Raw genomic sequence first — 16,703 nt, 5'->3', positions numbered from 1 at the left:
ATTTATTTTTTTTGAGACGGAGTTTCGCTCTTGTTACCCAGGCTAGAGTGCAATGGTGCGATCTCGGCTCACCGCAACCTCCACCTCCTGGGTTCAAGCAATTCTCCTGCCTCAGTCTCCCGAGTAGCAGGGACTACAGGCGTGCGCCACCATGCCCAGCTAATTTTTGTATTTTTAGTAGAAATGGGGTTTCACTATGTTGACCAGGATGGTCTGGATCTCTTGACCTCGTGATTCACCCGCCTCGGCCTCCCAAAGTGCTGGGATTATAGGCTTGAGCCACCGCGCCCGGCCTAATTATTGTATTTTCTTTTGTAGAGATGGGGTCTCACCATGTTGCTCAGGCTGATCCTGAACTTTTGGCCACAAGTGATCCTCTTACCTTGGCCTCCCAAGGCTCTAGGACTGCAGGCATGAGCTCAGCAAACCAACCCCCACCCCCGCCTTTTTTTGGAGAGACAGGGTCAGGCTATGTTGCCCAGGCTCATCTCTAGTTCCTGGCCTCAAGCGATTCTCCCACCTCAGCCTCCCAAACTGCTGGGATTACAGTCATGAGCCACTCTGCCTGGCCAATTATTATTATTTTTTTAAATTAAAACAAACAAACTGAGTGTGTCATGTTGCTGAAAAAGCTCTGGGCTTGTTCTTCCACTTCTGCTTCATGAGTTCTAAAGTGACCAACTTCTTTATTTAATTATCTTCCTTGAGGAAAGGGTCTGAACCAATGATTTTCAGATGTCCTGAGAACATCCGGCTTATTTTTCTTCACTCAGTATGTTTATGCTGCTGTTGCCTTAGTGGCAGGATAATTTCAAACAGCATCCAGTGTGCAGAAAGATTTCCATTCCCTCTAAATTCCTGGCCACCTTATACATTCTAGTTGAGTACTTAGTAGTTAAATTATAAACCACCAAAAATTATTTCCTATCAATCACTGTATTGATTCACCCTAAAATATTGAGAATCAAGGCAATTTCTTTTTTTGAATGGAGTTAAAAATCAAAGAATACTGTGGAACAAAAACAATCTCTGGGTGCTGAGATTGTGGCCAGATGTCGGGGCTGGCCCAGAAACCTTACACAATCGCAGAGGATGGAAAACTCATCTTCCTTAGGCATGAAGTAGGCGTCTTCCCTTAGGGAGGGTTTGAGTTCCCTGCCACATCTTCCCAGTTCCCTGGACCACAATGGAGGCAGGAACTCATCAATTACAGGCCACTCAGATCCCAGCACATTTTCCAAAGCACTTCTTGTTTTTCAAGCTCCATATTCCCAGGACCAGCTAATTTCGCTTCTTAATGGGAGGTCGGAAAAGTCAGGAAACTGCAAGTGGAAACCTTTAGCCACCGAGGATGAACACTGCTGGTGGAGTGCAGCCCTCCCAAGGTGGCTGTACACAGGGTTCCTGTCCGAAAGCCCCCTGCCCTGCTCCCAGCTGCAGCTGCACCTCTCCCAGCTGTCAGGGTCCAGACTCAGAGCTCCTCATCCCTTGGAATGACCTGGGTGATAGAAGCATCTGTTATACTATCTATAGGTGAATTTGGCTGGGCTGCTGAACGGAAGCTTGTTACCGGAAGGACCAAGCCATGATCAGAAGCTTAGAGCTTTCAGCCCCACCCCTCATTCTTTAGGGAGAGGAGAGGGTCTGGTGATTGAGTTTATAATCAATCATGCCTTTGTGATGAAGCCTCCACAAACATCCCTAAAAGATGGGGTTCAGGGAGATTTCAGGTTAGTGAATGCATCTGCATGCCAGCAGGGTAGTTCACGCTGATTCTACCGGGACCTGGGCTGGGGACCCTTCTAGACCTTGCCCTCTGCTGTACCTCTTCATCCGGCTGAAATATCCTCAGTAATAAACTGACAATAGTAAGTAAACTGTCTTCGTGGGTCCTGGGAGCTGCTCTAGCAAACTGTTGAACCCAAGGGGGGATTCATGGGAAGCTCCAGTTTGTAGGCAGATCAGATGGACCTGGGGACTTACTACTTGTGACTGGCATCTGAAGTGGAGGCTGGTGTTGTGGGACTGAGCCTTAACCTGGGAGATCTGCACTAATTCCAGTCTGTGTCAGAATTGAATTGAATTGTAGGATACTAGCTGGTGTGGGGGAAGTGGCTGGCATGGGGAAGAGTGTGCACATCTGGTCACAGAAGTGTTGAGTGTGACTGCAAAGAAAAGCTGATTTTCTACTATGCACCTGCCCATTGCCAGGCGGGAGATTGGAACTGGGGGTGTGGGGTTTATGTTAGATTCAAGGATACCCACGTAGCTGTGATCTATGGATTGGGAGACCACCACTGCCATGACAAATGTCTTTCAAGACCCACGAAGTAAGTGACTGGACACTGGAATGGAGTTGCTGAAACTGTCAAAGCTCCCTCCCCTGCCCACCGCCAACTGTGCTTGCCATGGGAAACAGGTGAAGGGGCAGGAAGGGGATTCCATCTCATTTCTGCCTCCCAGGTTGCACCAGGTACATCTCATCGACAAGATCAAATTCATAAACGAAACACTTTTGCTGTGTCACTATGTGGTGACAGACCTTCCCAGGCTCACTTTCCATTACCCTTTTTTTTTTTTCTCCCTTTACTTTTTTTTAAATGTAAATTTTTAAGTTTTTAGGGGTACACAGTAGGTGTATATATTTATGGAGTACATGGCTCTTTGCTTTTTAAAAGCTCTTCCTGGTGGGTGGCTCATGCCTGTAATCCCAGCACTTTGGCAGGCCAAGGCGGGTGGATCACCTAAGGTCGAGAGTTCGAGGACAGCCTGAGCAACATGGGGAAACCCATTTCTACTAAAAATACAAAATTAGCTGGGCTTGGTGGCACAAGCCTGTAATCCCAGCTGATCGAGAGGTTGAGGCAGGAGAATTGCATGAACCAGGGGAGGGAGAGGTTGCAGTGAGCCGAGATCACACCACTCTAGCCTGGGCAACAAGAGCAAAACTCTGTCTCCAAAAAAAAAAAAAAAAAAAAAAAAAAAAAACCTCCCCTACAGACTACAACACTACAGGAAAGTACCCAAAACAAAATGTCCAGCACTGTGATTTATCAAAGCAAACCCTTGTGTTGCGGCATCCAGGCCGGGAGCTAGAATGTCAGTACCCCAGGAGCCCCTCTCATTCTCCTCCTGATCCTTCCGACTTTCTGCCTCCAAGTGATCAGGAACCTGACTTTGATGGTAGTCACTTTGGTGGTTTTGTTTTGGAATGTTTGTCAGTTAAGCGTGCACTCCTAAATACCAAGGCTTCGTTTGGCCTGCTTTGAGCTTTATATGAATAGCATTGTGCAATAGCATATTCTTTTGCATTTAGCTTCTTTGCTGAACATTTCCAGGTTAATCCAAGTCTGATGCTCAGGTGGTGTCATCTGAGGACCTAATGGCTTTGGGACGCCTGAGAAGTACCCTAGGGATGTGTCAGGTTGATTGGTTGGATATACAGATGTAACAAGATAAAACCTTAACATTTTGATATTTTTCCTCTTCTTTCCTAAAAGTTCCCACCTGACCAATTGAAGCGGCATTGTTGTCTAGGGTAAATACCCAAGGTTCCTCATCGTACGAAAATAGATTATGGAGACACACAAGAAGTGGCTTTAGGAGCAGAGATTTAATAGGCAAAAGAAAGAGAAAGGAGAAGAGCTCTCTCTCCTGCAAAAGAGAGGGGTGCCCCAGGGCGACTTCCAGCTGTGGTGGAGTGCACAGGGCTTTAGAGCCAGGCTTGAGGAGGCAGTGTCTGATTTACATAGGGCCCACGATTGGTTGGACCAGGTGGACATTTACATAGCTGGCTGCCCACCCTAATCCTTTATTATGCAAATAGGTTTCTACTTGGCCAGTGCCATGTGGCCTACTCTTTACTGTGCAGGTGGTTGACAAGGAAAGTGGAAGATGGAGCCGCCATGTTGGACAGGCCTAGCCCCAGGCAGCCTTTTCCTGTTGGCCCAGCTGCCGGCATTCACCCCTGCACGCTTCCAGCTTGCCTGTCTCTGTCTGCAGCTCGATTGTACAGGCTGCTCTTTGTTAAAAGATGATTTGGGCCGGGCGCGGTGGCTCAAGCCTGTAATCCCAGCACTTTGGGAGGCCGAGGCGGGTGGATCATGAGGTCAAGAGATCGAAACCATCCTGGTCAACATGGTGAAACCCCGTCTCTACTAAAAATACAAAAAATTAGCTGGGCATGGTGGTGTGTGCCTGTAATCCCAGCTACTTAGGAGGCTGAGGCAGGAGAATTGCCTGAGCCCAGGAGGCGGAGGTTGCGGTGAGCCGAGATCGGGCCATTGCACTCCAGCCTGGGTAACAAGGGCGAGACTCCGTCTCAAAAAAAAAAAAAAAAAAAAAAAAATGATTTGAGGACTGCTTTTCATTAAAAAGAAAACTTTACTGAGGACTTCCTTACCCTCACTACCTGGCTAAATAATTTCTTCCTAACTCCTGTGTCACAACTGGCAGCATCTACTTTGCTTTGAAGAGAATTAGAATGCAATAACAGTAAAAAAGAGAGAAAAAAAGTTAATTTTCTTTTTCATTTTTGATTTTCCCCTTGAAAATCAAAAGGTGAGGTCCTGCATGGACCAGAAGTTAGAGTTTATGCTGTAAAAAGATGACGATGCTGATGTTCGTCTGGGCTCCAGCAGCCACGAGTCAGAGTTCTGGGGTCTTTTGCTAAACCAAGGAAAGCAGACCATTTATACCCTGAAATAAATAATGATCTCGCTTGCAAGCTGTTTTCCATGACAACTGACTGGAATGCAAGATTTTGAGTTCGTGGTCGCATTTCATAGACGATAATACTGAACTTGTGAAGTTCAGATGTTTCTATGGCTAATCTCTGGAGGTAGTTTTATGATTACAAGATGGGGAACAGGATGGTTATGAGTAAGCCTTTACGCCAGGGCCTTCGCTCTCATGCATGCTTTTGGCCTCATCTTACACCTGCGTCGATAACCTCATCTCCCTGGAGTTTCTTTCACTAGCAGTGGTTAATTATGAAGCTTTCAGGCTCTGGCTTTAGGTAGAATTTTATAGCCAGTAAGAGTGGAAAACAGGCTTGTAAAAATGTAGGATTTCATAAAAAGTATAGAACACTATAGATCTTTAAAGAAAAGGTGGTGAGGTCTATAATATAATGCCTACATAAAAAATTAGAATGAGAGTCGAGAGAAGGAGAGGTGAGACGCTGTGCTTCTATGCTTGGAAGAGGGTGACCAGAAATGGGAAGGCCCCAGAGGTGGAGGGAGGGGTATACGTGTGTGTGCACGCATGTGTCATGTGGAAGAGATTTTGAGCACGTTTGTTAAAGAGGAAGTTTAAGGGCAACATGGTTTCCAATGGAAGCTCTACCAGTTGTTAAAGCCTGTGACTTTAGGCAAATTACTTAACCTTTCTGTGCCTCAGTTTCCTCATTTGAAAAATGGAGTTTACAATTATAGTAACCTAGATCATAGAGTTATGAAGATTAAATGAGTTAATACATAAAACATGTAATGAGTTAATACATAATACATAAAATACATAATACATACAACTGACATAAAGAAATACTGAATAACTGCTAGTGTTGTTATTGTTTGCTTCTGAAGAAAAATGACTATTAGGTGGGTGAAGGTAAAGACTTGGGAGAGGAGAGGAGGGATTTGGATGCAGCGAGGGAGGGAAGGGGTTGGCCCCAGAACCTAGTGGACTAACTTGTTACCTTAGGAAGGCTTAGCTTAGGCTACGTTTCCTAAGCTCCCCTTCCCCTGCCTCCTCCTGAGATAGGGTAAGTAAGCTTAGGGATGCTGAAAAATTGGTCTTTGAAGGGTAGAAGTAGGTGCTCTATAAGTGTGTGTGTGTGTGTGTGTGTGTGTGTGTGTGTGTGTGTTTTCAAATTGATGGACAACTTCGTTATTTTACACTTAAAGGCTGATGAAAAGCCATTACTGTTCCTATTAAAGAAATCTGATATTTCAGTTGAAAAGTAGAGTAACTATATTTACTCATGAAATATTATTTAACTTTTCTAAAACACAACTTGAAAGCACCCAGCATGCATGATTCATTTCAGTACAGTGAATTCAAGATCCAGTATACGTGTTACTTGCATCAAAGCTAACTACAGATTATCATAGTCATCGTCACTATCTTCTTCTTCATGTTTTCATTGGCAGTAGTTTGTGATGACACCATATTAATATAGTAAGAATGTGACTGGACTATTAGCGGTGGATTAATGAGAACATTCTGAATTGCTGATGTCACATGAATTAATGCTTCACAGGCCAATGTGAAGCAGCCATCTGCACTGTAAACCTTTGCCTTGTGAGGGACATTCGAGTCCTTACTTTAGTTGCCACAGATGTGGTTTGTGGGGGTGGTGTGCCTGGTGTGTGAATACTTGGTCGGCTAGTAACTGAACCAACATTTAACCTGTGTGAGACAGGAATAATGCAGAGTGGTCACAGGAGGATAAAAACTCCAGACAGCAGTTTCCTGTGAGTAGGGGCTATGGGCTGATTGAAACCCTGAAAAACAGGGTGTGGACCAAGCTGGCTAAAACCAACTAGACCCAACATGGCGCTGCATTTGACCTAGGTTTCCCCTAGGACATCATTATATGCTCATTGGCACACTAAATCACACCCACGAGCGCAATGACAGTTCTGGGAACACCCATATTTGATGTAAAAATGAGTGGCACCACAGTTCCAAGAAATCTTCATCTTTTTCCAAGAATTTTCATGAATATTCAACACCTTGGTTAAAGAAACCCATACAGAGAGAAAGTGCAAACCCTACTGTGTGACTGTCTTGAGTACACCCGCAATCCCTTTTCTTAAGTGTGTAGTTTTCCCCTTAGTACACCCACAATCCCTTTTCTTAAGTGTGTAGTTTTCCTCTTTTATTGCAAAGGGATTAAGAAAAGGGATTGCAAGTGACTCTCCATACTTTCACTATTTTCCAACTCATCCTTGAGTTCATTTTCAAGACAGCGTCAGGAGCCTGGACACCTGCTGGGTTCCAGGACCCACTGGCATTTGAGGACCTCCCCTAGCCCACTGATGTCATGGGACTGTTATTCTTCCCTCAGAAGTTGATGCCTTTTTCTGTAAAGAATCAGGGCTGTATGAGACAGGAGTTTGGCAGGACTGATTTCACAAGGTAGAATTCACAAAGACCCCCACTGATAAAGCAGGATGCAGTAAAGAGGGCAGCCTAAACCCACAAAAAGCAAGATGGCACCCTATGGGGGCCACTCAGTGTTCCCTTTCCTGGTATACCAGGGTTGGAAAAACTCCAGGCAAAGAACCTGAATCAAAATGGAGACTGAATCCACTAATGGATGACCTCTGGTCAATCTCATTGCTTATTATAATGCTCATTATAATGATTTAGCTGTTAAAAGACACTCCCCTCAGTGCCCTGACAGTTTACAAATGCTACAGCAACCCGGGGAAGTTATTACCCTATACGGTCTAAAAGGAGGACGAACCCTCAAATTCCAGAAAATCCCCCCGGGGCTTCTCGTAAAACTCATGAATAATCCACCCTCTATTTAGCACATGATTAAGAAACAACCACACAAATAGCCAGCCTGCAGCCCTCCAGACTGCTCTGCCTATGGAGTAGGCATTCTTTTATTCCTTTACTTTCCTAATAAACTTGCTCTCACTTTATGAGCCTGCTCTTGAAATCCTTCCTGTTCCAAGCCAGGTGGCCTCTGCTCCCCAGTTTTGCCGATTTCACTGCAACATAGAGTTGGAGCTGTAAAGCAAAATCCGTTGGGAGGCTTGACTACGGCTTGATCAATGGTGAAAGGGTTTGTTTTCTTTGCTTTGCAATACCTAATACAAATCTCTTGGGGGAGGAGAGGTAAACAAACTTGTCTGCGCACACTGGCTTGCAATTGCACATCAGTGGCTTTCTCAGCATGGCTTGAGTAAATTTTTGCATCATCTAGAACTGTGGTCACATAGGGTAAGGCAAACCCCAACATGCGATTTATGCCTCTTGGCTCATATTCTTTGATCCCCACGACCCTCAGGACCTGTGCCATCCCCGGGGGATGTCTCAGGGCACATCTTCGGTGTGTCCTGGAGACACCGCCAGGTGGGTGATCAGACTTGCGGGGCTTAGTCACCCACATTAATGGATTCCAGTCCTGATCATCATTCAAGTTCTTTGCCTGGAGTGGTTCTTCCAACCCCTGGTGTACCTCTACATAGAAAGGAACGGCCCCCCGAGGGGTACCCCCTGCGCCGAGCTCTGGGCCTCCAATCTGCCCCTCGGCCCATACCCTCCTGGGGAGCAGATGTTCCTAAATAATCGTTGAATAAATGAAAGAATTTTGAACTGAACGTAGCAATTACATGAATTAGCAACATTTCTAAATATCTTTTTTTTTCTCTGCTAAAGATGATTGTTCCTTAAGGTACACATTTGTCCTTAGTGTTTCAAGGCCTCTTAAACCTCTAATACAATCGACACACTCAGCACAGATGTGAGCGTTTGGGGAGCGCTTCAGGCTTCAGCACAGGCACGTGTTTTCTATTCACCGGTCTGTGCTCCTCGGAAGGGCTGGTGGTTCCTCTGAAGGTTTGTCTCCACGTGCCTCGCTTTCCTTCTCGTGCCTTGGCGAGCGCGCAGGTGCCTGGAGGCCCGGGCGAGGCGGGAGGAACGGCGAATCGGCGGGGCTTGTCCTTTATGCCGCCCCGTAGTTCGAGGGCGACGCCTGCTCAGCGCGCGACATTTTGAAAGCCAGGAGGGTTTGAATCGCAACGGCTTCTGCCGGTCGTGAGTGTCGGGGGCTCTGGGGGCGCGGACGCAGCTGCAGGGTCTCGCTGGGGGCCGCTTGGGACCAGTTTTGAAGAGGGAATTGGCCGCCACCTCTCTTCACCGCCGCCCGTTTCTTCCCGGGGGTGAGACTGGTAAGGGGAGTTTTTTTTTTTTTTTTTTTTGCGAGCCGGGGCGGGGGCCGAGCCCGGAGCCGAGGACTCTGCGGGGCCTTTCGTGACCGGGGAGGGTCTGGTTACAGCCGAAGGAGGATTTTGGCCGCCGCCGGGTGTGAGCCCCAGGATCGGGTAAACGGCAGCCTGACCTCCACCCCGAAGCCTGCCGAGCGTGTGAGATGCAGAGGAGCTGACGAGTCGTGCGGCCCACACTTCCCCTTGGACTTTCTACAGCCACTTTCTCTTTCTCCTTATATTTCCTTTTCCTCATTTTTTTTGTTTTTCCGTTTTTCTGCTGCCCCTCCGCACTTTAGCTTTGGCAGTAGTATCCTGTTGAGTCCCAGGGTCCCAGGCTTAGGGTCCAGAGGTCACTGACGTTTGACTCAGTAGAGCTGGAGATAAGCTTGCTGAGCTCCGCTCACTTGACTGCTGCTTCTTAAACAGCACTTGATTTTGAAAATGATGTTAGGTATTCCAGAGTATGAAATTCTGCTCACGGTCATCCCACTGCCATTTCTAATGGATGTTCATCCAAATATTCACTGATTTTTTCTGTGTGTGTGTGTTTTTGTTGTTTGGGGTTTTTTTTTTCTCCCCTGCCATCTTAATGAGAACCTTGTGATTTAGAATTAGTATGCTTATTTAACAATTAATGTTAAGACTGTGTATACAATAGGTAACAGAATCTGACGCAGAGTTTGGGCTACTGGCCAAAAGCCATCTGTCAATATCTGTCAATAGTCAATACCAAAACCTGAGAGTGCGGTGGCGGGGGCGGTGGTGGGGGTGGGGCAGTGGGGGTGCGATGGGGGAGTGGGATTGGGGAGGGGTGGGAGTGGAAGTGGCCCTCAGACAACTGTGAAATGAATAGGGCATGGTACTTAAAGGTGCGAGTAGTTCAGAGTCGGAGGTGGGACTCAGCCCTAAGAAAATAATAAGGAAATGTTAAGACTTCTGTTTAAACCTAGTTGTTTTTAGAGATAGGTTCTCTTTTTTAAAACGTGCAGTGTCTGCATATCAAGTCCCCCTTAGACTGAGGGGGAAAGGCAGTGCGAGTTCTAAGGCTCAGCAGCTTTCCAGGACAGGCTATGCCTCAGGGTTTTCTGCATCCTACTTTGCTGGCCCCTCCTTGGTTGCTTTGTTCTTAGTTTCTCGGGCTTGGACGCCCTAGGGCTCACCTCTGTTCTCTCCACAGTTACTCTCTGGATGATCTTACCTAGTCTCTTGGCTTTAATGGTGTCTGTGTGCTGCCATCCCACAAACTTAAATCTTCAGCTTGAGTTCCAGACCCGTATCCACCTACCTGTTTGGCTCCTCTCCACAAAACTCTCCAACAGCTTTCTGCCTCTCAGTGCAAGCTGAAATCTTGACTCACTACAGCTGAGTAGAAGTCACAGCCCTGTACGATGCTCTACTTGACTTGCCAGTCCCTACCCCCAGCCTCCCTGACTTTGTCTCCTTCTCCCCTTTGCTAGCTGGCCTCTTTCTTGAAGATTTCTGCCTCAGGGTCTTTATATTTCTTGTCTTCTCTCTGGAAGACTTCCACTAGATATTTGCTTGGGTCTGCCCCCTCGTGTCCTTCAAATGAGTTTCTCAAGGAGACCTTCCTTGTCCACTTTAAACTCAAATACTAAGCCCCTTCCCAAGGCGTTCTGCCTCCCTTCGCTGATACATATTTCTCCTGAAATAGTATATGTTGATCTTCATACTTGTTTGGGTCTTGTTTGCTGCTCTATTTCCAGAGCGTAGAATGGTGTGCTGTTAGAGCACATGGTATGTGCTCAGTGTGTGCATGCTGGTTGAGTGAATGAAGAGTAGCTGCACACAGATAGATGGATCTTCGATGTGCTCCATCACAGCGTCCTGTGGGGAAAGATAATGCAGATGGACCACGGGAGTCAGAATGAAGTGGGGAAATTATTTCCCAAGTAGAAATACCTCCTGCAAGGCACTCTGCTGAATAGTTTATCCTTCCCCAAAGTTCTGAAACTGGTTTCAGAAATTCTGCTGTTCCTGCCTTTAAGTTAAATGGGTCACTTCATGAAATTATGTTCTTGACAAATACATGTAAAGGGGCTCAGTGTTCTCAGTATAGGGAAATCTGAAGACAGTAGTGATTGCAGCTACATTTTAAACAAGATGAACAAACTTGTCATTAATAGACAACTAAAACTGGGCCTTTGAGATTATTTTTTTTCCATTAGAACACAGTTTTTAAAGATGCTATAATTAAGGGTTCTATAAAAAATTTAAGCAAATCTCTCTGCCTCCCAACTTTTTATAGACAAATGAGCTTATTGACATGTAGGAACAGTTTTGCTTTATAATAATAGGAAACCTAATTTAAAAAATTTTTTAAATAAAAAATTCATAAATATAGCAGAAAGAAACAAATTGAGTTGCTTTGTTTATATATATGATACGTACATTTTCTTTTCTTTTGTTGGTTTTTTTTTTTTTTTTTTTTTTTGAGATGTAGTCTCACTGTTGCCCAGGCTGGAGTGCAGTGATGCAATCTCGGCTCACTGCAACCTCTGCCTCCCAGTTTCAAGGGATTCTCCTGCCTGCCTCAGCTTCCTGAGCAGCTGGAGGTACACACCACCACACCCAGCTAAATTATTGGCATTTTTAGTAGAGACACAGTTTTGCCATGTTGGCCAGGCTGGTCTCAAACTCTTGACCTCAACTGACCTGCCTGCCTTGGCCTCCCAAAGTGCTGGGACTATAGGCGTGAGCCACTATGCCCAGCCTCATTTTATTTTATTTATTTATTTTGAGTCGGAGTCTTGCTCTGTTGCCAGGCTGTAACGCGATGGCTCGATGCTGGCTCACTGCAACCTCCACCTCCCGGGTTCAAGCCATTCTCCTGCCTCAGACTCCCGAGTAGCTGGGACTATAGGCTCACGCCACCACACCCAGCTAATTTTTGTATTTATTTTCGTAGAGACGGAGTGTCACCATATTGGCAAGGCTGGTCTCGAACGCCTGACCTCATGATCGGCCTACCTCGGCCTACCAAAGTGCTGGGATTACAGACGTCAGCCACTGCGTCCGGCCACGTTTTATTTTCATAGATAATTTTTATAACCATTTATTGAGATATAATTAATGTATCATAAAATCTACCCTTGGAAAGTATGAAACTCAGTAGTTCTAGTATACTCAGAGATGAATATATTAAACTATTTTCTGATATTAGAACCTTTTCATCACCCCAGAGAAACCCTGTACCTGCTGGCAGTCATTCCACATTCTCTGTCTCCTCAGCCACCAGCAACTAACTGTTCAGCTATTGTCTGCATGATTTGCCTATTCTGGACATTTCCTCAAAATGGGTTCATCATATATGTAGCCTTTTTGTATCTGGAGTTAGCATAATGTTTACAAGGTTCATTCTTGTATATATCAGCACTTTATTCCTGTTTGTGAGTGAATAATGTTCCATTGTATAGATACGCCACAATTTGTTTATCCATTCATCATCTCATGGAGAGTTCTATTGTTTCTGCTTCTTGGCTGTTATGAATAATGCTGCTTGCACAGTTTCCTTCAAGAATATAAGAGACCTGTTAAGAACTACTCCTGGGAAGTGTGAGAGGGAGACATATTGTTTACCTTTTTGTACTAGGTGATTTTTTTTTTTTAAGCTAAGTGCATGTATTACTTTAAAACAAAAATACTTAATCACTAATATTATGACCGAGGATAAGTAGTTGGACCTTTTGCTTTTAGTTTTCTCATTTTAAGTAAAACTGAATGAAATTTTTGTCAAGGTATTTTTTAGTTCTTAAATTTTGGTTGTGATAAAATGAGTGATAATGTTATAGGCATTTTTTCTTTATGAATGAGAGGTGTATTTTTATATCTGCTGTGTAACTTGCAATTTGTATTCTTCATAGGACCTAGAGTGCTTGCTACAATGGAAGGGATCGGTAATTTCAAGACACCATGCAAATTATCAGAAAAAAAGAAATCTGGTAAGATAGCAGATGTGCCTTTTTTTTTTAACAATTACTATCGTTGTTTCTCTTAGAAATGTCTTAGTATTATTTAGTTTAATCCTTTAATTATCTGTCACATCGAAACTTTATCGTAAATCCCCCTTAAGATGTTAATCGTAACAAGTAAGACTTATTTTATAGGCCACAGTTTGATCATCTCTGGACTAATTTTATGGGCAATCTGGTCAGTTTGGAGGCTCTCCCTGCTCAAGAATCAACTTAGCTTGGTCCCTTAAGGAACTGCTTTACCTCTCTCCCTCCCATCCACGCATTGCTCTTGTGAGGGAAAGATATTTTCCAAGGCAACTCAATGTACAAAGGAATATCTTCTCAACAAACACCTGGATATCCATGTGCACAAAATGAGCCTTGACCCTTACCTCTCATCATATAGAAAATAGCTAAAATTAAATTTCTAGAAAATAACCTGAGAAAATATTTTGTCATCCATTTCTCGGTATCAGCTTTTCCTATTGATGTTGTATCCTGCAACCATCCTAAACTAATTTATTTCATTAGCTTTTTAATAGATTGCTTAGGATATTGTATATGGTTGGTCATTTGTGGATGAATCAAGGCAGTGTTACTTTGTTCCCCAGTCTGTATGGCTTTGTTTCTTTTACTTTTTTTTATTGCACTGGCTCCAGTATGTTTTTGAATAGACACGTTAATGGATAACTTGCCTTGTTTCCCAATATATTATATTGGATGTAGATTTTTCACAAATGCCCTTTAGTAGTTTGAGGAATTTTCCTTCTACTTCTAGTTATTATTGTGAATGGGTATTGAACTTTGTTGAGTGATTTTTCTGAATCTATATTCTTTTTAAATCTTTTAATGTGGTAAATTATTTTAATCTTCAAGTATTAATCTGACCCTGCATTCCTGGTGTAAAGCCAATTTGGTCATGATACATGTTTTATATTGCCCGATTTGCTGGTATTTTCTGTATTCATGAGGGATATTGGACTGCAGTTGTCTTTTTTGGGATATCTGTCTAGTTTTTGTATTAGGTTGTTCTGTATTCATAAAGTAAGCTGAGAAATGTTTCTCTTTAACAGAAATATCTTTAACGTTATGTAGAATTGGTATTATTCCTCCTTGAACTGGTAGAATTCACCAGTAAAACCGTCTTGACTTCGAGTTTTCTTAGTAAGAAGATCTTAACTGTGACTTCACAGTTAATAGATACAGGGCTATTCAAGTGATCTCTTACTTTCTTTGTGAATTTTCTTAGTGTTTTTCAAGGAATATGTCCATCACTTCCAAATTGTCAAATGTACTGGTGTAAAGGTATTCTTGATTTACTCATATTAACCTTCTAGTGTCTTTTATCGTATCTGGTACTGGTATTTTATATTTTATTTTTTCCTTCATCAGTCTGACTTAAGGTTTATGTGTCTTGGTGAATGTTGCATGCCCTTGAAAATGGGCATTTGTTTCTACTCTTGTTGGGGTGTTCTGTAAATGTCAGTAGGTCAAGTTGATTGACCTGTTTATGTTATTTTCTTCAGGTCTTCTATAGACCTGCTGGTGTTCTGTGTACTTTTTATATTAATTATGAGAGAAGAGAGTTGAACTACAATGTGGATTGTCTGCTTCTCCCTACCCTCCCCTCAATTTCTATCTGTTGATGCTTCATGTATTTTGAAGCTTTGTTATTAGATACATACACATTTAGGACGGTTATTTCTTTCCTTTTTTTTTTTTTTGAGTCTGAGTTTCCCTCTGTCGCCCACGCTGAAGTCCAACAGTGTGATCTCGTGTCACTGCAACCTCTACCTCCTGGGCTCAAGTGATTCTGGTGCCTTGGCCTTTGAAATAGCTGGGATTACAGGCACGCATCACCATGGCGGGCTAATTTTTGTATTTTTAGTAGAGATGGGTTTTCACCATGTTGGCCAGGCTGGTCTAAACTCCTGGCCTCAGGTGATCCACCCACATTGACCTCCCTTTAAAGTGCATGCAGCATTCACCAGGATACATAAACCTCAAATCAGATCCCCAAGTGTTGGGATTACAAGTGCCTGGCCTAGGATGGTTATTGCTTTTGATGAATTTATAGCTTAACTATTATGAAATGCCCTTCTTAATCTTCAGTGGTACTCTTTGTTCTGAAGTCCACTTTATGTGATAGTAATGGAGCCACTCCACATTTATTTTGATTTGTGTTTTAATGTTGTATTTCAACCTTTTACCCTTGCCCTATTTGTGTCTTTATATTTAAATTGAGTTTATTATAAATGGCATGTCTTGTTTTTATCCATTTTGACAACTTTAATTGCCTTTAATTGGACTGTTTGGCCATTAGCCACATGTGGCTATTTAAGGTTTTGGATACAAATTAAGTAGAATTAAATAAAATTACAACTTGAGTTCCTCAGTTGTGCTAGCCACATTTAAAGTGCTCAGTAGCAACTGACTTAACTTACCGGACAGCACAGATTTCCACATGGCAGCATGATGTATTGGACAGCTCTGTTTAGACCATTTATACCCAATGGAATTGTCTATTGTTGGATGTAAATTTGCTTTTTTGCTATTGTCCCATAAGTAATGGATGATTTTCTTCTGATTTTTTTCTCTCTTCACTTCATTTTTGATAGTTTTTGTTGCTCTGTCTTAAAAGATGATGTTATTCTTATCTATTGTATTTTTCATTTTCTAAGGTTTTATTTTATCTTTTTTTCCCTTATGGTCAGACTTTCGTATATATCATTGAGAATATTTTTAGGATTTGTCTTAAGGTTCTTATCTGCTAATTTTGCTATCCCTGTCTTTTTTTTTTTTTTTTTTTTTAATGATTTTCTTGAGACAGAATCTTGCTTTGTCATCCTGGCTGGAGTGCAGTGGTGCTAGCTCACTGTAACCTTCATCCCCCCGGGGTTCAAACAATTCTCCTGCCTCAGCTTCTGGAGTAGCTGGGATTACAAGTGCATGCCACCATGGCCAGCTACTTTTTGTAGTTTTAGTAGAGATGGGGTTCGCCACCTAGGCCAGGCTGGTCATCTTGAACTCCTGGCTTCAAGTGATCTGCCTGCCTTGGCCTCCCAATACAGGTGTGAGCCACCATGCCTGGCCCCCTATCATCTTATGGTATGTTTCTATTGGTTTTTCTCTTTGTATGGGTCATCTTTCTTGCTGCTTTCATGCCTAGTACTTTTTGATTGGGTGGTAGGTATTTTGCATTGTCTAGTACTGGATTTTGTTATTCCTTTAAAGGGTGTTTGATTTAGTTATGGTCTGAGGTTAAGTTACCTGGACATTAGCCTGTTCCTTTTGAGACTGGCTTTTAAGCATTGTTAGGAACTTTTATCTTGAGGTAAAATTTAGCTGTACTATCTAGTTGTGACCCTTTAGAGGGCTTTACTGTGTGTTACAGGGTTGTCACTCTCTGGCTGATGGTTACATGAAGTGTTCCTAGACCTGTATGATCTCTGGTAATTGTTGAGCCAATTGATTTCCTCAGGTGCTTTCTCAGCTTTGGGGCTTCTGTCCATTGTTATGTGCTGATAAGTACTTGGCCAGACACTGAAAGACCTTTCAGATATTTGGAGTGCCCTCTCTCTTTGGAGCTCTCTTCTCTTTAGTTCTCTGCTCCACAAATTCTAGCCACCTAGTCCTTCTTGACCTCTGATCTCTGTCTCCTTAATGTGACAGGACTGCTGGATTATGTTAACCTTTGTCCTGCAGTCTGGAAACTGCCTTCAAGCAGTAAGTTAGGGTAGTGATAGGGCTTATCTCATTTGTTTCTCTTCTCTCAGGGATCACA

The 16,703-nt window shown here is 43.4% G+C and overlaps 1 protein-coding gene across 1 annotated transcript in view; it reads left to right on the top strand.

Moving 5' to 3' along the window:
* The first annotated feature begins 8,753 nt into the window (after window positions 1-8,753).
* The window catches only part of PBK (PDZ binding kinase), a 26,350-nt gene continuing 18,400 nt past the window's right edge, over window positions 8,754-16,703 (top strand). The window contains exons 1-2 of the mRNA XM_039461043.2: window positions 8,754-8,909; window positions 12,830-12,907. Of these exons, the coding sequence (XP_039316977.2) occupies window positions 12,850-12,907 (58 nt within the window). The 5' untranslated portion in view covers window positions 8,754-8,909; window positions 12,830-12,849. The remainder of the gene's footprint in view (window positions 8,910-12,829; window positions 12,908-16,703) is intronic.

The sequence above is a fragment of the Saimiri boliviensis genome, chromosome 13 (genome assembly GCF_048565385.1).
Source record: "Saimiri boliviensis isolate mSaiBol1 chromosome 13, mSaiBol1.pri, whole genome shotgun sequence".
Taxonomy (NCBI): domain Eukaryota; kingdom Metazoa; phylum Chordata; class Mammalia; order Primates; family Cebidae; genus Saimiri; species Saimiri boliviensis.
This window is presented reverse-complemented; position numbering and strand designations above follow the sequence as displayed.